General features: G+C 45.4%; 1 protein-coding gene across 14 annotated transcripts in view; it reads right to left on the reverse strand.

The window, feature by feature from the left end:
* The window catches only part of LOC126869436 (actin-binding LIM protein 2), a 30,745-nt gene extending 8,403 nt beyond the window's left edge, over positions 1-22,342 (reverse strand). For 5 of the 14 annotated variants that reach the window (XM_050625968.1, XM_050625967.1, XM_050625961.1 and 2 more), the window contains exons 1-8: positions 15,354-15,812; positions 4,861-5,021; positions 4,293-4,458; positions 3,245-3,482; positions 2,519-2,837; positions 1,271-1,342; positions 445-631; positions 17-276 (exon numbers count right to left, since the gene is read on the reverse strand). In XM_050625968.1, coding sequence (XP_050481925.1) covers positions 17-276; positions 445-631; positions 1,271-1,342; positions 2,519-2,837; positions 3,245-3,482; positions 4,293-4,458; positions 4,861-5,021; positions 15,354-15,444 — 1,494 coding nt within the window. In that variant the 5' untranslated portion in view covers positions 15,445-15,812. Of the gene's footprint in view, positions 1-16; positions 277-444; positions 632-1,270; positions 1,343-2,518; positions 2,838-3,244; positions 3,483-4,292; positions 4,459-4,860; positions 5,022-12,885; positions 13,195-15,353; positions 15,815-22,140 lie in introns of those variants that run through there. The other 9 variants (XR_007690930.1, XM_050625959.1, XM_050625971.1 and 6 more) reach the window with 5 other exon arrangements.
* Positions 22,343-23,308: the final 966 nt, after the last annotated feature.

Below are 23,308 nucleotides of genomic sequence, written 5' to 3' on the forward strand. Positions count from 1 at the left end.
GCGTCCGCGGCAATACCTTGTAAGTGTCAGACCATCGCCTACGTCTCTCAGGATCTGTATAGGGATAAGGTGGGGCAGGGAAATCGTCTCTTTCGATCGGCGGTTTGGTTCCAGGAGGAGGTTTCATGGCGTCCGGATAATGCGCTAGCTCTATTGGCTCGTCATTATCTACTTGACTGGCCGGTGACTTGGGCCTGGTCTCGCTGAGAGCATCGACCAGAGCACGCATTCCAGATCGGCTGCTGCGTCCGCCACTGCTTCTTATCGAACGTGACGCTGAAATAAAACGATGACACGTTATTTTAGCGACGCGTGTATATCGTCCACTATCCAATTTCTATATTTCACTACGCTGCGCCAGAGAATCGATTATCCTTTCTTTTTCTCGTTCGCAGTAGAATTTCGTTTCATTCGATCTTAAGACAAAGAAACGTAGATACTTACAGCTAGGTCTATGAAAGTGTGGGCTAGTCGGTGGTTTGTCGTACGGCTGTATCGGACGTCTCAAGTACCCTTGGCTCGGCGTTTCGGTCAAGTACGAATAAGTATAAATCCTAGACACGTCTTCGGATGGACCACGTCCGTACTCTCGCAATATCAGTCCAGGACTGCCAGTTCGCGCAGGGTAATACTGAGGCAATTAACGTATATTATCACGGCTAAACTCGTTCTCTCTGTTCGATGGATCGTAAAGCGTCTCTCATACGGCTAATTTTTAGCTATTTACTCGGCAAATGAAGATAAAAAAAAAAAAAACTCAACGCGCTTCTATTCTCTCTCAAGATAACCTGCTGTTAGGAATACCACTAAAAAACCTTGTACGATCGCATACGCCAGCTTCGTCAAGGATTTGCGAATAAATTGACATAATGACGTCATCTTGAAAGGTTTTTGATGAAACGTGGTATCTCTGTTGACTGGAAGCCCCGTTATATTCAAGACACTCTAATATCGTTCGAAGGCTGGGCAGAGGAGCGATACAAGGTTAGTTGGAAATTATGCATTGCCGTTGGAAGGTTTATCCAAAGTCGTATGTATCGTAGTTACTCGAGATCGTTTTAAAGTAAAAAGATGACCGAGTAATGGAAAATATCGGAGGGTGCTACACCATCCACCACCAGCGAAGAAAGGTTTCAAACCGTTAACGAAACTAACCGTTACAGGATGAAATCGCGGAGATCTACGAACCGTTTTAAAGTAGTATTTATTAAGTAATCGAAGGTGTCTCTTGAGAGAGTACTTGTGCTAGGCTAGGAGATACATGGCATACCTTGCGACTGAGGCTGCTGTAAGGGCTGCAGAGTGATCCGTTCAGGCTTGGCGTGCGTGACCGCAATGAAAACTATACACAATGACCGTGCCAAAAAAAAAAAAGGAAACAACAATTAAGAAAGCAATAATAAAAATGAAAAATAATAAAAAAGATAAAAAATTATATAGTAAACTGTTGATGTACGTACGTATATATGTGTGTATATATATATATACAGATACATATACACACACACACACACACACATATGTGTGTATATAAAACTTGGGACATCGAAGCGTGCGGCAAAAGTACGACATGTTAAGGAACAAATGCATGTTAAAAGCCACGTAATACGTATGTATATCGTCGAATAAAATGGAAACGAAGCTATACACAAAGCTGGTTACGAGTAAAAAAAGATAGAAAATTTAGGTTCTAGAACGATCTACTCTAAATGGCTATGTATATCGAACAGAAAAATTAACCGAGCAGCAAAAAAACGTCTCGCACGAATACGTGTTGTACAACAGTCCAAATATAAGCACGATGCAAGCTGAACTTTGTGTTTCGTGTTTTTTCGGGCCAGAATCGGCTCGAAGGCAACATACTTCCTCCTCTTTTGGTTACTTCTTTGTCTCCTCTACACGATCGGATATAGCAAACCTCAAAATTCAAGTATGCGCACGGACACGATTTAGGTCGTTCAACGGTGTACGATGCAACTGAACGAGGAAAAAATGCAATTGGCGGACGTAGACAGCGACGTGCAATTACGAATGTCGACGTTCGAAATGAATGTGATATGCGGCGATTGATCACGGCGTTATAACGTAACGTATAGAAGCGGGCGACGTTAGATATCACATCCGCACGAAAAATGCTAATGGTGTGCGCTTCTTCTACCAAGTTCAATGACGCGTGAATGATTCCGTGAAAAATGAATGGCAAAACAATCGCTGCTCAGTGATCAAGACGAACAACGATAAAATGAGGAAACAAACGGACCGACCACCATCTATACACAAACGAACACGCAGTAACAACGAATATACACGTATGATACAATATTTTACAGAAACAATATACAGTTCTCGCCAGTTCCAATTTAACGGTTCGCGGTTACGATAAAGTAAAACTCGGAAACCACGATCCTATTTTCTTAACGATCGATCGAAAGCGATCGTCATCTCGATGAAAATAGCGAAACGGCCGACGGTCTTGAACTTTTCGCTTCTTCCATCCCTTGGATGCTCGCGGTCTTACCTGCATCTCCGAAGCGCTGCTGGAAATCCGTTCTGACTCTCGATGCTGTGGCGTGTGAGCTTCGCCGTGACCATTCACGATACCGTTCGGACCGCTAGGACCCGGACCGCAACGGGGATGCCATATGGCTGCACCCTGCAAATACATTTCCTCTCCATCGCCGAAAGGATCGCCGCACTTGGTGCAACGAGCACAGGTCGGATGAAAGTGGTGATTGTCTCCGGCCTGTAACACCTTTCCGCTGATGTAACGGTTGCAGTAGGCACATTTCACGCCGAACTGCTTCTGATAATCCTTCTCGCAGTAAGGCACTCCATCTCTGTTAATCAAAGCGGAGGAATTTCGTTGGTACCGGTATCTGTGTTTGGCGGACGTTCTGGATGAACTCGGCTACCTAACGTTTGACCAGTGACTAGCTTTCTCCGATCCTAATCTCGCGCACTAGGTAAATATTAATGCCCGGCAATTTACTCTGGCTATCAAAAACCAGCGAAATTTCAACGCTGCTCGAGCTCCTCTTTTCTAAATCGTGCTTTCTCTAGTTTCTTTTTCACCTAGCTACGTAAACTACACCTATCTATTCGATGAAAATTTTACAAGCTCTACGATCTCCAATTAGAAATCTCTCGATACGATCGAAGTGATCGTGGAATAATAAATCGGAGATACGGAATGTAAAGCGGGTGTTCGAGGGATGAGAAACGGATAACCAATTTTTCCACTCACTTTCCCATGTATTCTCCGTGAAGAACGGTGTCACAGGTGTGACACTTGAAGCACCATACGTGCCACTGTCGATCGAGAGCGACCAAAGCTTGACCTTCCCGTAATTGGTTTCCGCAACCAGCGCAGGCACCGGGGTCGGAGGGCCCGTCTCCGGATCCTCTGGTAGCGGAGCTATTGCCGACCGGCGTCGAGGCCTCTCGAACCGGGATACCGACGCATCGATGACACAGAGCTTGACCTATAGATAACGCTCGGTTAGTCGAGATTGGACAGATCCGGTCGACGATCTGACCGCGAACGACCGACTCGCTGACGCATACGCTCTATTGTCTTTTATTCGAGAAACGAACACGAATCAACGATCATGCACGCCGTATCTTCGCGGCTGATTCATCGTTTGTACGCGTCCAAACAACGCGGCTTAACGTCAACTCGCGGAGAAGAAGCATTCGTGGCTTGTTCGGTCGTTCGATTTACGTATTTTCGCGTATAAATAACCGACCGTACGACCGTGCTTGGCCGCCGTGCATCGTTACGATCGATCAAGTTCTCACGATGATCGATAAACGCGTTTCCCCGTGTCCTTTCGAGGGCCAATTTTCTCTGAACGCGCTCTATGTGCTTGTAATCGGTGGAGTTGAAAGGTCGGAAAGAGAAACAGAGAATCGAAGCTTCGTGCGTGTATTTGTGGAACTAGCGCTCTAAAAATACGCAGCTTTATCGGCATCCTCGACCAGCCAGATCGATAAAGCAATGGTAAAAGATGCGCATAAATATTTGCACGGGAAAACAATGGGGAGAAGCGAAACGGGGCAAGTTTAACTCGCGATACGCTCGTTTCGACGCACGCATATTTTTAAGCGTTCGCCGCGTAATCGTTACAAGGCCACGCGAGCGTAGCCTCGTTCGATGGCGATATACACCTAAGTGGTAATTTGCTTTAACAGGTTTACCGGTACTCCAATTGCGCCGATCGAATAGCAACGAACTCGATCCTCGCACTCCTTACGAGGTACGACCGTTTCGCTGATCCTGAAAGGAAGCTCACCTTGAACGAGGGACACCTTGGTCCCTTGGCCGAGTAACGGTTGCCTACACCGCTGGCAATGGAAACAATTCGGATGGAAGGCGTGCTTGTCTCCTGCGGTGACCACGTCGCCCTCCACGTATTCTCCGCAACCTGCGCACTTTGTCCCCCAGCGTTCTCTGTAATCCTGAAAAATTAACAAACCCACGAGTCCGTTACCGACTATTCACCGGACATCGTATCGCGCAGACAGCCCGTGAAATTCGTCGTCGCACCGGACGCGATGCTTTATTTGCGTATTTGCCAAGATAAATACTCGGAACGAACGAACAGCTTTTAGCGAATCTTGCGCGGAGATTTTATTGGGAATTTCTGCAACGTTCTGTAACGCGATATACCGCGACTGTTTCGTCCTTTTGCTCTTTGTCAAATATTTCGAGGCAAAACTACGGGAAACAAGAAGAAAAGCAAAGAAGTCTATTTATCGCGGTTCGAGTTACTACATAACGCGCTCTACATAATCGCGGTCCTCTCGCTTTCTACGTCATTCTTATCGTCGCCTTGGTTTCTTATTCGTACGTTCCAGTACCTTCGTGCAGTAGTAAGAGCCCTCGCGCGCGAAAAAGCCACCCTGTGCCAAGCTCGCGTTGCACTGAGCACACTTGAAACACCCTATGTGGAAATACTTGTCCTGCACTCGTAGCACCTCCCCGCTGCACTTCTTCTTGCAAGACTGACAGAATGTTTTACCTGTAATGAAAAAGAACGGCGCGATTTTATACGAGATACAGGATACAAGGAATCGTTTAAGCTGTAGCAGCATCGGTGGATAGTGTTCGGGATTTCGAGTGGCCGTCCGTTTCACTCGGACAACACACACCTGCCAAGTTTTAAACCTTACGACGAGGACCTCGTTAAGAGGCTAATTAACAGTGCCTAAGTGCCCGATGGATCCGCTCTGAAGTAAACATCCCGCATCAATCGACTATACCAATGGATATGCGGCCAGGAGGGTACGCAATTGCAAGATCGGAAGGAATAGATCTCCATCGCATAAAAGCCATGGTAAGAAGGAAAACCCAGGGACGGGAGTCAGTATGTAAGGATCAGCCTAAGCTTCTTGAAGAAGTTTTACAATAGTCTTCGTCAGATCGTCGTACTCTTCGTTATACAGTGCAAATAAATTAACTGAATACAATACCACTGCGCATCTTTAAGTTACCTCCACCTTGAGCCTTAAATCTCGTTCAAGGTTCGCGATACCAACCGACCGGTCGCAACCTCACTGACCGCCGGTTAGTTGAGAATTCGCAACAGACAGACCAAACGAAACGTTCTTTGCTAGCGTTCACTATGCGACTACGAAGTTGCTGTCCGCACGACGTCCGTTCCACAACATTCTGACAACTCTCCAACAACTCTGACTCTTCTTCGTCATGTTGCTCTCTTAAAGAATTCTCACGTACGAGATTCGATCTTTGCACGTACCAACGCGCATTCGAATCTCCACTCGCATTTCTAGATTCGCCCTTTATTCGCAACCAATACTTTAAGACTCGATCCACGACGGTGAAACGAGAAAAAGGTCCGTATTGCGTGTACAAAGCAGCCGAGTTCTAGGAACTCAAACAGTACACGTGGCTCGTTGTACGCTGGAACGATAGTAGAACTATTTTCCGCGATAATCAGGATGTACGCTATAAATCCAGCAAATCAAAAACAAACTATTTCTACATTCGCTCGTTTCTGCATTCAACGTCGGATGGTTAATCGCGCGAAATGACTAACGGGCTGATGTCTGACAGGCCGATTGCCTGGTATTTTTATCGCGATCGCGAAATGCCGCGAAGGGTGATACGGGTGTCGTTCTGTGACCGCGTTTATTAGGGTTAACGTTGTGCCGCCAACTCAATTTATCGATCTTAGTTCGATGAACACCATAACCACAACGAGCTCGCGCCACGTGCAACGATCGTCCTCGCAACCGATCTCGAGCAAACGATCTATATATACTATGTACTAAAGACTGTCCGTGCTTCGAATCCAGACTGGTCCGGTCTCGTTATCGTCGACCGTTAATTTCTTCGACGCATTGTTTTCGCGAGGAGAAAGGAAATCTCTTCCCAGCCCGAACTTTTATCTACGACTGTCGGTCTTTCACTCGTCGGGGATAAAAGTCGCGCACAAACGAGTACTCCTTCGTTTTATCCATTTCTGTCCGAATAATAGTCGCGTTCTTTACGAAGAAATTTGACCGACCAGACTTGTCCAGACTCGGACGGATAGCTCTGAAATTTACCCGTCACGCCAATTAATAGCAAATGGAGTGGAACTGCTCGTGGGTTTTACATCCTCTACCGTAACTTGTTTCTAGGAAGCGGAAACGTTCTCGTTGCATCGACTGCCGTTTCTTTAAAAACAGCTTTTGATTCTTATCGTTTGTGAACGGCAGCTCTCTAATTGGATCATGGTAATAGCAGTGATATTCTTGCGCGATACAAACGTCCTAGATACCAGTCTTTTCAACAACGTTTATGCCAGCATCGCCAATTCGCAACGATCAAATAATCGAACGACGGAGAACAGCTGTGAGAACGATGAAAATTTCAAACAAAGTCCTGCGCGTCTCGAAATTCCATTTATCTGCCGCGATCGAGCGCGATTTCTCTTTTACCTTTCTACCGGCCTAACTCCACACGGACAATTACCGCCTCTTTCTCTTCTAATTATTTCAAAAACTAACGGATAGATCTGTCGTGATGTATAAAGGTAAGTTGCCGCGTCTCTCGTGAATTTTCAGTCGGATCGGTCAAGCTACCCGTTGTTTCACCCGCGCATACACCGGAGCACGATCGATTCGCGAAACTCGTAAGATGATCGTGTTCCTGGCGGATCGGCTTGTTCAATGGAGTTGGGTGCAATCGGCACGCGACGCACGTATCGCTCGAATATGGCGCGTTACACGCGTAATCCGTTCGTCGTCCAACTTCTAAAGCGTGACTCAAAGCCTGCTTACCGCGTGCGTCAACGTGCCGTCTGCGAAGCGACACGAAGAGCAAGAGGAAAAAATGGAGAAAAAAGCGAGAGAACAACGAAAATAAAAAAAGCGAAAAAGATGGAGGGGGACGAAGAAAAAGGCGGCTGGAGCACTTGTCGGAGTGCTTACGCTTACACGCGAGCCGCGTATCGAATCCGGGTGAAGGTCTGACTCTTTTACCAGCGTTGGAAGCGGTCGGGCCAGGTGTAGTCTCGAACGCGGTCGTGAATTTGTGGTCGTCAAGACTATGTCGGTTCGAAAGAAGGATTCCGTCGCGTACGATAAAACCTGCACGATGCAAAGATCTTTCGCAATGATTTTCAACGTCTGCCGCTTTCCATTCGGTTAATGGACATTTCGGTGTGTTTCGCGTCTACTTTTCAATTATCCACGTGCTTGGTAACGCAAAAACGGCACGGCCGCCCGGTTTTTACGTTAATTGGACGCTCGCTCGATACGCCGTTTAACGGCGATCGTACCAATCACTGTGTACCTCGCGTCGATCGTAATTAACGTTTGAATGACGTGGCAAATACTTGGCCGTGCGTCAAGACAACGTTCGACCGATGAAACCTCTCGATAAAACGATTAAGAAGAAAGTTTTCTTGGAAGGAAGGCGGGAGAGAAGGGAGAACGGGGATCGCTGATCGCGTAACGATACGCTTACGTTCGTACCACTCGACCAGATTTTTTATATCGACGTGACCTGTGCTGACCTAGAGAGTAAATACTCGGATGTGCACGGTTCGATTACGTAAAGCTTATAAGCGGTCTCACGGAGCAGATTAACCGGAAAAAGTTAGACGCCATTGACGCGAGTAGTTTACCAAGGTCGTAAGGTGTCGAGATGTTACTATCTCCTGCTGTAAACCGAATCTAGGACATCCTTGGACACAGTGTTCTCCGTAAATCAAGTCTTTACTGTTTCTCAGGTATTATTACGTTCCCTTGTGGTTTGGATCGGCGAGTTTCTAACGTAGTATCGCGTCCTCGACGATATAAACTTCGAGGTTTTCGGTATATTACCACGTTCTCCAGAGTCCAGGGTCGAGTTTTGAAACTTCGGTATAAAGTAGGAATTTGTTCCAGTTCTCGGTATCGTAGGAATGAGAATTCGAACGGACGAAAGAAGACGGAGAGGAGGACGCTTATGACAGACTATCGGAAACGATCGACGAGCGATTTAAGAAACGCGCGTAAAGCAAGTGCTAGGTGTCTTTCTAGTCGCATGCGCGTCGTGTGTCAGCGGGAATCGTCGAAGTTGGGAGTGAGAGTCAAAGTTCAAAGAGAACAGAGTCTGAAAGAAACGTGCCACGTTGAACGAATCACGAATAAACTATTATCGTAGTATCTCTGCTCTATCGTTCGTATAATTCTAATTACTTTATTTTATCTGTACCGCGATATCTTTCCTGCGCTTCCTACGGTATTCTTAAAGTAATATATACCAAGTTTCCTAGCAAGCTAAAAATAAATTTCTTTATAACGCTACACCTTCCAACATCCTGCGCGTGGTGCCAATTGCTCGAGTTTATTTCAACGTAGCGCCACGTTTCTCCTAAGGCGTGAACCTCCGACTCGATGTTTGGACAAGCTAAAACTAGCCACCCTTGATGTAACGACGCGATCTATCCCCCGCGTCTGCGTTGTCATCGAGGAAGACAAAGGTTGGAACAACGGATATACGTACAGCTCGAGATATGCTTGGTTACGCAACTTGGATCGACTCTTTCCTTTTTACTTTTTAATATCCGGCTACCAGCTCCGTATACGACGATGACTAGCGAGAAGACAACCACGAACGTAAATAAGTACCTCTTTGCTCGGGTAGTAGAACGACCGGCAAACGCGTTAAAGGAAATAACAGTACGATCGTCACACGACCAGTCCGAGCGGCGGGCTGACTCACGCCGCAACTTTTTCTCCGTCGTTCACGGCTTCCTCGCGGTGAAATGAAACGTTCCTTTCTCGCCTCGGGAAACGCAACGACCATTCAATTAACGTACATCTAGTAAATCCGAGCGATCTCGAAGGTTTACCTTGGAAATGCTCTCCTATTAGTCCTATCGTTAAATCACGATACTTTATGTTACACTTTATTTACTTTTGATTCGTATTTTATTGTCTATACGGTAAATTCCATGCGTGGTCCTCGTCACCTAAGACGCAGGAGATACTAAATAAACCAAAGGCAAGGACAATCAAGTATATAACTTGATTCAAATTACGGGGGAATCGACTCTATGATGCAAGGATGCCGATCTAGGATTAATCTTCGTTAGACTGGGTATAGAGCTTCGAGGTTCGCGTGACAGCCTCGATGACGAACCGATGGAAGAACTTTCCCATGTGTACGAGAGAATCCGGTTCTACTGATTCAATGATTCAGTCCCCTGTCAGGAGCCGTTTCATCGTTAAGTTGTTTCGAACGCCAAGAAATCCCTCGTTCCTCCTTTCTCCGTGTACACGGCGTTCATCAATTATCTCCATCTATCTACGAATTGGAATATTGTTACGTAGGAAAAAGAAACGAGACTGCGACGAAACCTAAGATTCGTCGACCGGAAAAGAAGGAAGACTGGTTTATCTCGTCGTTCGGAGTCGATCGATCGTTATGCAAACAACCTTATTTCCGTTGAGTATGGTGGAACAGTTGGCGGTCGCGGCAGGAGCAACTCGATTATTTCGCAATTCGCTTTCTCGATGGATCGATGGATACTTGGGTTTCTTTTCTTTCGTGAAAAAAATGCGGCTACGATTCGTGTGCAAATTTCACGTATGAAACTCGTGTGTCTGCCGACGGCGAAGGCGATGCCATCATCCGAACGAAAATACGAGATGATTCAAAGATGAGACCGCCGGATTTCGGTGGCCATCGGAGACGAATAGAAGGTCCAATTTTAATTGGTCGCGTCGGTGCGAGCTTTCACGCGATATAACGACTCGAGGAAATTATATTTTCGCGTGTAACAACACGTAGAACGTACGCAGATAAGAATAGTTTATTGCCGTTACCTCGTGCAGTGCAACGCGTAACATTTTGCAAACCTGGAGAGTAGAACCTAACGAGCGTGTTTGTGGTAAATGTACAAAATAGCTTTTCAAGTTAAATTTAGATAACTTCTGAATCTGCCTGTACGTATACGCGAGCCAAATAATTACATCGTACCGAGTGTATCAAAGAGGCGTCGATTTGTCAGGAGATACGTGACATTTTTTCGCTACGGCGAGACGATCGGTCTCGTTTTCCGGATGTATAAATCAAGCTTTCTCGCTCGTCTCGTTTAGCCTCGTTTAGCCATGGTGACACCGAGCTGAATCGCCAAATCATGGATACACTCAAACGGAATGATGTGGTCGAATCGCGAGTCAGATCAAACCGTTTATTTATCGAAATATTTATCGAAGTATTTATCGAAAAGTCGAGATAAGATAAGCGTTCGGACGTAACTCCTGCCATTAATATAGTATAATTGAAATTGCAAACGCACCTGTCCAAAATTCTTTCCACTCTTTTTATCGATCGCGATAAAATAGATCCAAAAATACGTACGATTGTCAAAAATCCGTGTTTACCACGTTCACACGGCGACAAATTTAAAAATACGCGATGACATCATGCCGACTCGCCGTTCGTATATTTGACGTCACCGTGCTGTCACGTGAGTTAAAGGCAATTCTCACGCGGCTGTATTTTCCGCGAGCGATTTTAACTGTCTATAGGGGGAGGGGGGAGGGGGGGGCTGGATGACGAGCAATTTCCATCTACCTGCTCCGCTCGTTGATAGTTGAAACGCGACGGTGCACAGAATCAAGGAACAATATCGCCAGAAATTATTTGCGGTTTCACAGACGAAGATTCTCTATTTGCTTCCATTTGGCAACAAAGCTGCAATTTCCACATCGATACGATACGATACGATATCGCGAGTCCGCCATGAAACTCATTGTTAGCGAGAAACTTCGATACGAGGCGTGTTCTGTATGGTATAAACAGAGTTTGCTCCGTCGAAACGGCACACCCTCCACGACCACGCGTCACTGGCGCCTTAAATTTACGCTAGCTTTCGATCGACTGCTCGTGTAGGATTAAAAGCTACTCATCGGAGCAAGTCCGGCGCAAGATCGCGCGAATAGCACCCCCGTAGAATCCATTGATTTAACCTTTTAGCACGCGATAGCTGTTACTCGTTGAATCGTAGCGGGTTTAGAACGATCCTAAAATACTTTTTACCAACATTCCGTTCGTAATTTTTACGGAACTTCTACGGAGGTCCGTTCAATTGTAGCCGTGAAACTATTAGTGGTTGATTACGGTTAGTCACGATGATGGCCGTGAAGAACGAAATGACGGGAAGAACGACGAATACAAACTGTACAGTATCATTGTGATATCGTCGTGAGGATGATGGAAGGCCTTTGGCCTTATTTATCGTTCGCACCGACTGTTAGTAACGAGGCCGATGCTCTGTCAGATATGCGCAAAAGACCACCTCGACACATTTATACTTTGCAGAAATATTTCAAAACGCTATAATATTAGGACGATTGATTGGAACAATCGGATGGACCAGCTACCGCAAGCAACGCATACCAGCGCACGAGCGAGAAATCCCGTCTACGAGTAATCTCAGACGACCTCGTTCCGATTCCAAGCCAAAGCGGCGATAAGCAACGATAAGATGGAGGAGAAATAGTCGAAAGCGACGATCGCTTTGGCAAAAATGGAGCACGTTTATCCGTTTCCTCGACCTGTCACCATTCTCGCGTGTGACGTTCTGCGACGGCGAACGCGCGTGCCATTTGTACGCGCCGCGTAGAAACAATGCTCGATAGTCCCCGCAGACATTTCTGGCGTGGAATCCAGCGCGTTAATCGCGCGCAATCCGCTAAGAGTTCGTAGGAGGAGGCCAGAATTTTTAACGAACGACGATCGAACGGAACCAGCGTCGACAACGATTCTACGATCTACGGCACCTACGAACACTCGGAGCTCGTGTCTTGGACTTTTTCTTCGTTGTTCGCCGCCGAGCTCTTTCGGACATCCCGTTAAACGTTCCAACACGATGGGAATTCATTGACGTAAATAATTACGTGTTCGAAACGACGGAACACGGATCTGGAAAAAAGGAAAAGTTACGCAATTGCGGTTCACCCACACACGCGTCGTCCCACGTACACCTCATCGCGTTAATACGATTCATAAGCTCGTTTAAATGGGACGTCGGGCGAAACCGTGTTTCCAGGTTACCGAAAACCCGATCCTAAATTCCTTGTTTATTAATTCCACGGGTCAAAGACCTGCTCGTGTGCTATATTTCCGTTACGTTACTCGTTCAACGTGGTACTCGGTTCTCCTTAACGAATCTTGCTCCGTTGAGGTATAAATACACGGACTGGTTTAGAATCTATTTAATCTGATTAAGACGCGCGAGCGCGTTGGTGGTGTTCGTGTACTTGCAAGGGACGCACGACGACATAGAGGCTACAGGAAGGTTCGTATAAATGGCAGCCGATCGATTCTCTCGTATCCATTTTTGTAACAAGGGTTACTTTAAACAAACCGCGGGACTTTACCGCCTTTCAACCCTTGATTCATCCCTTAAAGCGGGTCGCAGCAATAACGAAACGAAGTAAGACGAGTGCCCTGGTTGTTCTCTGGTCTCGAGGAAATTAATCGATCCCCTAAGGCCACGGATGTACGCGTCCGGACAAAAAGGAACTTTGAACTCAGCAACGTCCGTTCTACGTTCGATTCGTTTCACGTTCGTTCGATATCACGCTGCCAATTCACCGTTCCACGATGTTAGATAACGTTACTGTGATCGACGAAACCACTGAAAACCACGCGGATTTTTTTCCCTCGACGCAGGAGGAAACCGGTTTCGCTCGCTCCACGATGTCGCACGATTCGGCTCGTAATGGCAATCCATCATCCAGAGTGTAACCCGTTCCACGTACGTTCCTCTCCGCTTCGGTATGTTAATATGATTCATAAGTGGTCTAAATAGGATGTCGTAAAGTGGGGTCAAACACGACGACCCCTAAGTGGCCGGCTCTTTCTCCTAATGCACTCTGGGTCACACACGAATCGACCGACGATCGAACGTATCTAATGGATATTACGAATTACTATCGATAATTACGCATCGTTTTCGAGTAACAGAAACCAACTTGCAAATTTTCGTCGAATATTACGGAAAGCTAGCACGAGTTAGACGAACGTAGGCGCCACACCGTTGTCGTTCGATACCAAAACATCGAAGAGTTATTAGAAAGATTCGACTTACGAATTTCTTGGTCCGTATAACTGCGGTATTTTCCAACCGTTACTACGATTACGTACAGACTAAGATTCCGTCGCGGCGATTCCACCTTATCAAAGGCTTTTAAACGCTCGTTCTACGGTTATCGGTATTTTTGCACAGCCTATCAAACAGTATCAACCATGCGTCACTAAATCGTTCGTTACGATTCGATAATAGTCCAAAGCGTTATCGTCGATATCCAGTTTTGAAATTTCCGACAGATACAAGTAGAAGATACGAGTAAACGCTTTTTGAAAATTCGAAAATTCCAAAAGGACAAAGAAACGATAGTAGCAGAGTATCGATGTCGAAGCACGTTCGCTGTAACCCGAAGTAATTAAAAGGACGCATCGCGTAGCGAAACACCGTAATCGTTCGTTGCTTATGCAACAGGATGCGATGCATCTTTTGTGTGCAATTAACCGCATCGTGGCTGTGTGTTACAACTATTTAATAATGTATCGAACATGATCGGGCGGTAGCCCACGAGAAACGAATGCACGAAGAATTGAATTACAAAGTGGCCTGTATACAACGGCCACTTAACTTTCATCGAGGCGTTGCCGAGCGATTAGCGAAACGATATCGCGATAATTACTAGCCACGATGCGAAGGAGTCACGTGGTGCAGCTTTCTCGTCTTTCTCTGATTTCCATTAATTTCTAATCAATGAGAAACAATTACGCGCTAGACGATATCGAACCGTGCTTCGCACGTGGGAAACACCGTGCGCAACATGGGAACCTACCTTAGGTTAACATCTTTAACGAGAGAATGTTCGACGAGTCGATGGAAAACTAACGCGAAGGAATATTAAAATTCGCGAGATGAATTTCGAAGGAGGGAAAAAATCTCGAAACACGGGATTATTTATGTTTGTGCGAGTAACGAGAAAGTTGTTACTCCTTTCTCGGGGCTTTTCATCGGTGTTCTCTGCTTAAAGATGCATCGATCGTGTCTGAGCAGTCACGTTCTTTTTGCTGGTCACGTCACGAACATGGGGGGGGGGGAGAAAATCGTGACGAGCCGTTCGAGGAAACGACGGAAAGAAAGGGACCGTACCGATGAACTTTTCGCGTGTCAGCGAGCGAACTCGAAGGAAAACGTCGATTATGCGAGTGGCCATTATCGTTTTCCATTCTTTCTCGAGATCGGCGAATGTTCTACTTGGCTATTCGTCGCCTTATCTAATCGTGCAGTCGCTATCGCGTCTAATATCCTGTCGTCGCTGATTTCAAATTTGAGCATTTTCCATCAAAAACAAAATCTTCTCGGCGTTATCTAAGAATCGCGGATGATGTCACACGGTGGTCGAGCGTTACGTGCGATTTTGCGAATCGACGCAATTACATCTGCCTATCGTGGTCGATCGATTAACGAGAAATTCAAGGTCCCTTTGCCGAACTCTGGAGTTAGATCGTAAGGCAGCGACCGAGTCAACGCTCGCGAAAGTTTTTTTCGCGAGTATATTATATTTGCTTGTTCCGAGGTAAATATTTGCGGAATAATATCGGGATAGGGGGAGTGGGAGTGAGTAACGTTTTCGATCTTTTCAATTTAATCAGAGCGGAAGAACACCGCTGCTCGATACGATCGGAGGATCGCGAAGGCAAAACGGCTCGATTCCAAACACCCATTGCACGCGATTTTTCGTACCGTTAAATATAACTCGGCGTCATTTTCAAGCGCGATTGTCTCGGGTTGCAGTTTTTATTCGATGCGAAAACAACCTCTTACCACTCTTGAGCTGTTTCTGCTTCAGTTGCTGGTCCCTCTTGACCCCGTTACTTTCACTCGCAATAAAATTCTCGCTCGTCTTCGACTTCATTATATCGGCTGCTCGCGATGATCGCGTAATATTCGCGATAATCCCGCAAGGCGATCTACACCTTCTCCTCTTCTCGTCTCTCGTCGGGCTGCGATAAGATAATCGATCCGTATCACGATTGGAAGCAACGAAGGATCTATCAAACTCCTCGATACGATCACCCCGAGGAGCAAAAGGAAATAACGAATACAAGGCGGGACAGAACTTTCGAACGAAAAATTTACAATTTCGAGACACTCGGCGACACTTTGAAAGATTCGCACGAACGCGCGTACGACGGGTAGCGATCGCGATCGATGTAACAGATCTGCAGTCACCGAAGCGTACGAAACCAACAGCACGAGCGCCGATCGCCGACTGACTGACGAGAGCGGCGGCGGCGGCGGCGGCGGCAGAGAGCGATCGAGACCGAAGGCGCTGAGATTCGTGCGTCGAGTTCCGATTGTCAACCGACTGCGGCAAGACTGACGTTTACTTTTCACGGCCGTCCCTCCGCCGTGATTGCACGCGTGCACATCGACGATCTCGGCTGCTCGATCCACGCCGAAAATATCTGTGTATCGACGCGTCCATCTCGCCACGATTAATTCGTGCGTCCAGCCGTAAATGGAAGTCTTTGCGCTCGGAGACCGACGAAACCCGACGACTGTTACGTAATTCGGTGGTGTTTCCATGTTTCTTGTCTTTCTTGCCTGTCGACGCGTTTCTAAGAAAATGATTTAAAAGCAAAGATCCCTTTTAACGGAGGACTGGATGCCTTTGTTCGTATTGCCTTAAGTAGATGCTACGAAATAACATTGGATATCGCATAGCGGCGGAAGTACGAAATGTAAAATCATCCGCGAGCACCAAAGCGCTGATTATTTGCAATGGAAGGCTTATTAATGGAACGCGAGCTGTTTCCAGTCAGCGTGCAGGTATATTTAATCGGGCGATACCTCGCGGATTATTTCAAAACCGGAGTATCTTGCATCGCGCGTCGCTATTTCGTTTTTTTTTCTTAAAATAACTTGCCATAGCTCCATGTACGGGTGGGCAATTATCGCGTTTAAGGGGTAAACGAAGATAACGGATACGATTACGACGACGCTGTGATCAAACGCTTAAAAAGAGCGTGGCAATCCTAATCGCCTTTTCGACTGCCGAGGAAGCAACGGGTCTACACGATGTCTACATGCGAGGGTCATCAAAATACGCGGCGTATCACGAAAAAGAAATCCTACGTGCTAGCATAGCAGCGGAATAATAACCAGCGTCGCGTCCTCTTGAAATAATTAACGGTAGGACTGGAAAATATGATAATCTTACTTTGCAGTTCTCATTCACGTTTCTCGGTACTATTTGCAGCATCGAGTCACGTATGGTAACGACAGAACTACACAGGCGGCGCGGGGAGCGGTGTCATTAGGTCGAGGACCAACGAACGAACACGCAAGAGAGCTTGCATAAATTTCTATTTACCCTTCTTTGCCGAGAAAAACAAGCAGAAACTTGTACGTGCAATTTCGACCATCGGCAATCAGCTGCCATACACGACGAATGTTCATTGTCAGACGATAAAGTTGTGGATTCTCGATAGTTGGTTAAAACGAACAAAGTTCCACGATAATTCGGTCGCTTTGATGGGCCCAATTTTTAACATTTCGGTCGATGGATCTCCATTTTGGAGAAGAAACTCGATCAAGGATGAAAACGAGATTCGAATAGCTGGCCATAGCTCGCGCACGATACGACCGTGTTTTATCTCGAAATCAATTACGCGACCGTGTTATTACATTACCAGATGTATATGCAACAAGAGGGAATTCTATACCGACCGGGGCTTATCTGCTTTCAGATAGTACTGGTATGCGTTACAGGCACGTATACACGTTATTAATAAATACCTCGCGATCAAATATAAAATTTACGCAATGGCGATTGGAAATACAGGATTTAGATGTACATATATCCGTTAAATGTCTTTTTCGATTTTTGCGTTCTATATTCGACGACGATCGTTCGACGCACTACGTTCATCGATCGTTCAAACGATTAAAATTAACGGATTAGTCATAAAAGAAAAGGTTCGGTACTTCGACGACGAAGTACGTTTCGCTTGTAAACTGAAACAGCTTGCGATGCTTGATTATAGTCATCGAACACCTGTGTACGTTCCCGCACGCGCCACGCGTGTACACTGTACATTCATTTATAGAGTGATACATAAATACAGGGTGTCTCGATGCAACGAGACTGTTCGCCACGATTCGGTCGATCGCCTATTTCGGTTAGGACAATACTGGCGATTGAATTCACGATAACACTCAGTTAACAGATTAAAATATACAGTTTATTTTAACAACCCCGTAGATATAAGTAGTTAGGCGTGGTGCGTGTAGATGTATTCTCAGCGAAGTGCAGGTAACAAATTAAGACGATGACCGATCAATGAACGGAAAACCAACGGAGATAGCGACTGATCAAAAGATGAAAATACAATAAGGTTGTGTTGGCTATCCCAAAAACTTGCTTTCCCCATTTTCTATCTGATCGAACGATAATCGTAAGGAACGTCTCGACTCGAAGATGTTTGTATAGTACTTAAGGGCATCGATAGTAAAGTAGAAGCTCTTAATCTTATGACAGTTTCTTATGATTATGACGCCTTATTTGCAAGGCTGGTTGCAGTCTTGACCGAGGGATGGATTCTGGTTTATATAAAGAGTCACTGGACGTAACAAGGACCATTATGAAAGGTGGGAGGATACTACCTGTCTATATTCATATACCGTGAATTTCAAACTACGCTTAGAAAATTCTCTCTGTCGCCTTTTGAATCGTCTACGAATCTGTAATGTACGTAACGATATACATGTAACTATAACGTAAAGACAAATCTAAGAAATTTTCGCGAGGAGACAAACGCCTTGAATGTACAACGATTCTGTTAATAGAGTAAGAAGAGAGAGAAAGAACGAAGCGCGTGGATGAAAGATGAGCGGGGCATGATCGATCAGGGCGCGGATCAGGAATGCGTGACGACTGGTATCGTGCAACGAATCGAAGAAACGCGAAACGAGAGAGAAAAATAAGACGGCAGAGCGTGATGCGCGTCGAGTGTCGATACCTGCGTGACCGAGTCGCGTAGCGGCTTTTTAAACCTCCTTTCTTACCTGGTGTCCAGTCGTTATCGAAAGGCCGCGCTTCCGACGACCGGTCCGTCCTTACTCCGCCATCATTTTTTCCATTCGTAACTCTGATCGTCGTTCGATACGTTATCGCGCGTGCACTTGTCTTCGCGAAAAAGCGAGACGTCGGAAATCTCTACTCAATAACGTCTCCGTTATCTCATCGACTTTATAATGCTTTCAACAGGCTAAACAACGCGCGAGAAGATCGTATAGAAGAGCGTACGTACGTAGAAAACGTCAATCCGTTTAAGAAGACTTAAGTCCTTCGTGCGTTACCATTTTGTCACGCTCAACTCGTTTCCACGATAAGACAATTAAATAGCAAGTCAGAGACTCGCGTGATTTTCTTTCTTTCCGCGTTTCGCGAATTCGATACGCGTTAACCCTCCGCAAATCGAGCAGCATTCGCATCTCGTGCTAACTGGTTCGTAGCTCGTTCGTACGCGATAAATTATTTTTCTCGATTTGTTCGCAATTCGACCGGTTGATCAAGCCGCGGCTTAAAAATACACGTATCTATTCGAATACACGTATTACGAATTTATACATTTTAATCGGCATCTTTAATCGATCGATGCAGCGAGAGTAGAGAATCGAGCTTCGGAAGACAACTTTCGTTTGTTCTCGCTTCGACGTACACACTCCTGCTTTCTCCTGCTTTTTCAACGGTTGCTTCCAGCTAGCCTCGGCCGTGTGCCCTGACATTTAACATCGATTTTGCTCGTGTCGGAGACTCTAGTAGCTTGCAACGGTTATTAGCGACTTCTCGATAAAGAGGAAATATATACTCTAGGAATTTAGCGCGAAATTTTAATATAGCATAATATATAGATGCTTGTAGAAAAAGAACACGTATTTTTTCCTACCACTTGCCCGTGGGCAACAAGGAGAATCGCAGACGAACGTGACGAATTAATATTCAGACGTAACCGTATCTGCTTATGGGATAATAAACAATATCTCGTCGCAATTCACGGCTTGTGTAATCAAGGAGTTACGTTATATCCACTCCGGTGACTTCCTCGAAGGACCTCCACCTACCAGTAACCTTTCCGGAATACGACTAGAGGTAGGTAGAATATCGATTTGGGTGAATGCCCTTTATCCGAGGTAGATGAAATCCTTTTGAATCTCCGACTTTCTGTTGGAACAAAGCCCGAGGACAAAACCTGGCGCAATACTACATTTCCTAAGACGTTGCTTTTCTTTTATTCGCAATTCCTAAACTATCTACAGGATTTATGGGAATCGTTAAAATTGGGTCACCCTGTATAAATTGGATTCCCTCGAACGCACCCGACACGTAACTCGCGTAACCGCAGCGGCAAAGATCTGTCTCTTTCTTCGGATAGAAACATTGTTGCAGCCATACTTGCTCTATTTTCGAATCAGGTTTCTCAAGAAGAACGTAATCTCGGTATAAAAACGGCTTAATTCCGTAGTTTCGATCAACTTGTTCGCGTTTAACCACTTCCTCGTCGATTATTTACCGTTTATTACGGTGCCGCGATAAGATTCCAAGAGTTGCGCGACTCCACGTGGCACGGTTCTGACGCATTCAGATTTTCAGTGGTCGTTCGTGCAAGATCCACCGTATGCACAGCGTGTACCGCTTGCGTTAAAAAGGGTGCACGACCACGCCAATTTCGATGCATTTCGCTCGACGGGATTGTCCCTTCCGGTTACTGGCGCAGCGTGAATCGGGCACGAGGGGGCGGGTATCGATCTGCAGCGCTTGCAGTTTCACTGAAAGCCGGCAACGGAGTTAACGACATTCTCCACGGATAGGACCCTTGTACCAAATGTATGTCAATATACAAGGGACGCGAAAGAAAAGAAAAATCAATACTACTCGTGGATCGGCGTATTATTTAAAACTTGGTTGGAATAGGCGCGAGATGAAACGTAGCTCGATTTCTGCGAAAAGGACCGACTAATTCAGGGTGATCGACCTAAGTCGTTCCATACGAACATCGATCTGAACGTGAATTATTTCTAATTATACGCTATATTCTCGACGGTGTGCTATACGTAGGATATATAGTACGCGATAAAGATAGCTACGTAACGACGTCGAAATATGCCAAGTATGCGACAAAATTTAAGCACGTTAATGGCGAGTGTAATTTCCTGCGGCACAGATAATATGGCGATTATACTCGAGGAAAGTCAATATTTAAAGGCAATGGACGCGCACGACGCCACGCTACATATTACTTTAGAAAAAGCGGGACGATTCATTAAGCGCGCCGCTATATTCGCCTCGTATGTGCAGGATTGATATTCAATTCGATGTTTAACGAACGATAAGCCTCCCTCTCGTTGACCCGTTTACGTAGTAGACGATCGAATAAATTGAAATCAGTGTATTTAAATATATCGAGAAAGCGAAACCGAATAGAGTAGCATCGAAGTAAAATGAAAGACGAGAAAAAAAATAATGGGCAGTAGCGTAGCCTTTGTCGCAGAATGCAGTACTGTAGCTCGTGAAATTCGCGTTGCAGTACGTCGTTATTCCTCTCGACGTTGCATAGGCATTGAAGCGCACACACGGCACATCGTGCGAGGTACGGTTGCGTGGGTAGAACGCATAATTGCGTGAGCAAATTTACGAGCGTGGCGTCCTCAGATTCTGTCCTGCAATAGCTGCTACGCGCACACGGACTACGGACAGAATTCGACTCGAGTCCATATTTTACGCTTCAGACGATCAACGAAAAGAATGCTTTTATGTCGTTTGGAAAAAAACAATCTCCACTTGCCTATTATATATATGTATATATATGTTAGGTTCACGAGAATAGCAGAGTCGAAAAGTCTTATGCGAACCAACGACGCTATAGATTATTTCCTTGAAATAATTCCATGTATTTTGCGAGAAACTCTCGTGTATATTGGGCGTCGAAGAGACCGGGAATTGTAGAAATTAACATTTGTATTCTAAACGCGCGGCATTACGCAACAGTTATGGCACGTTGAAAAGGCTGAATGGCACGCGATGCGTTACTTTGTTTTTCTGCCTCTGTTAAATCAATGAAGCTCGTGGAAAAAAGCGTGACTAGGAGAAAAGAGAAGTGGACTTTCCCGTGAAAATCGCTGTAAAGGTGGCAACCCTAGATGAAGATCGGATACGAGCCAGCACCACTCGAGAATGCAGGTCACTCTCAAATAGCGGGAAAACAAAATGAACAGGAGAAACAGTCGGTGGAGGTACAAACGTCGGAGGGGGGGCTCACCCTAGGAAACGTCAAACCGATGGATCCACCTATTTATAGCCCCCCGAGTGAGTTTAGAGATACGATCCTTTCAGAAAACATTCGACGTCTTCATCACGAGGAAAAGACCGTGAAAATCAGAAGGAAACCGCACGATGCAGGGGCGTACCCCGCACGCACACGGTTTCCAACTCTTTGGCAACGGGAAGCACACGAGCCACGCACACACGTTCGCCGAGAATAGCGAAGCCGCGGAGAGAGAGAAAAGCTAGCCGGCATTCACCACTTGGTTTCCGCCTTTTACTCACCCATCTTTCCGACTGGCACAAGCTACGATGCTTCTAACGGCGGTTCGTCGTAGACGATCGGTTACACGATCATATTATAATATCGGTTACGAATAGAAACGACACGGCCGCGAAATTTCACTTAGGAAATCGCGAAAAACGCAAGAGACCGTCTTACTACCGAACGCTCGACGTCCGACATTGTAGTGGCAAGCGAGCGCGACAATGCGCAGGCGCGTCCATCGTCTTCACTACCGTATCTACGATTCCAATCGCCTAACTGTACGCGTCGGACAAATTTTGGGAAAATTTTTCTAACGTTTCGTCTACTGATAAATTCAGCGATATTTTATTGTCCCTTTGTTCGTAGTTATCCTATTCCATGTATTTCTAAGAAAGTCGTTAATAAATTGAGGTGCAACGACAAAATAAAGCAAGCCTGTATTATGCTATTGTAGATTGAAATTTTATTCGTATGTTTTCGCAAAATGGCGCCAAACAAGAGTAACGTTTCCGTTTATTTCGTACTTTCTGTATTTGTGAAATTACGAATTGGCGGCTTATTGGATCGTGTTTCATCGCCAGTAAATGGTCAAGTTGAACGATTTCCTGCGTAATCTCGATCTATTTCGCTACAGTTCAAAATTTCGATGTAGTAAGTACATATATTTAATGTGTTCTTAATTGACATCATAATGTTCGAACGACGTTATAAATTTATTGTTACGTATTACGCGGGATAAATAATTCATTAATACAACGAATATCATTTGCATTTTTGCAAATATAATGGGATAATGTCGGTGATTGAATTTCAAATGAATTCGAATAGGAAATACGGTTAGACTATGATTTTGTAATATGCTATAGGATACAATTATTTATTTAAATATAGATTGATATTATTCGACTGTCTATATCTTTATTTGAAAATATAGCTTAATATTTTGTAATTCTCGTGGAATATTCGATATCAGCATGTAATAACGTAAGCTTCAAAAACCGTAGAGATTTATATAGATGTTGAACATTACCGTTGTCGATAATGACAATATCGTTAGCGATAAAAAGATCATTGATTCTCAATTTTTTCTCTTTTTAATGCTTCCATCGGAAAGGAAATGAGAATGCTCACGCCCGTAGATCTAGTTGTTTCAAGGTACAGGTGCTGCACCATGCGGTCAAGTGC

This window comes from Bombus huntii, chromosome 9, assembly GCF_024542735.1.
Source record: "Bombus huntii isolate Logan2020A chromosome 9, iyBomHunt1.1, whole genome shotgun sequence".
NCBI lineage: Eukaryota > Metazoa > Arthropoda > Insecta > Hymenoptera > Apidae > Bombus > Bombus huntii.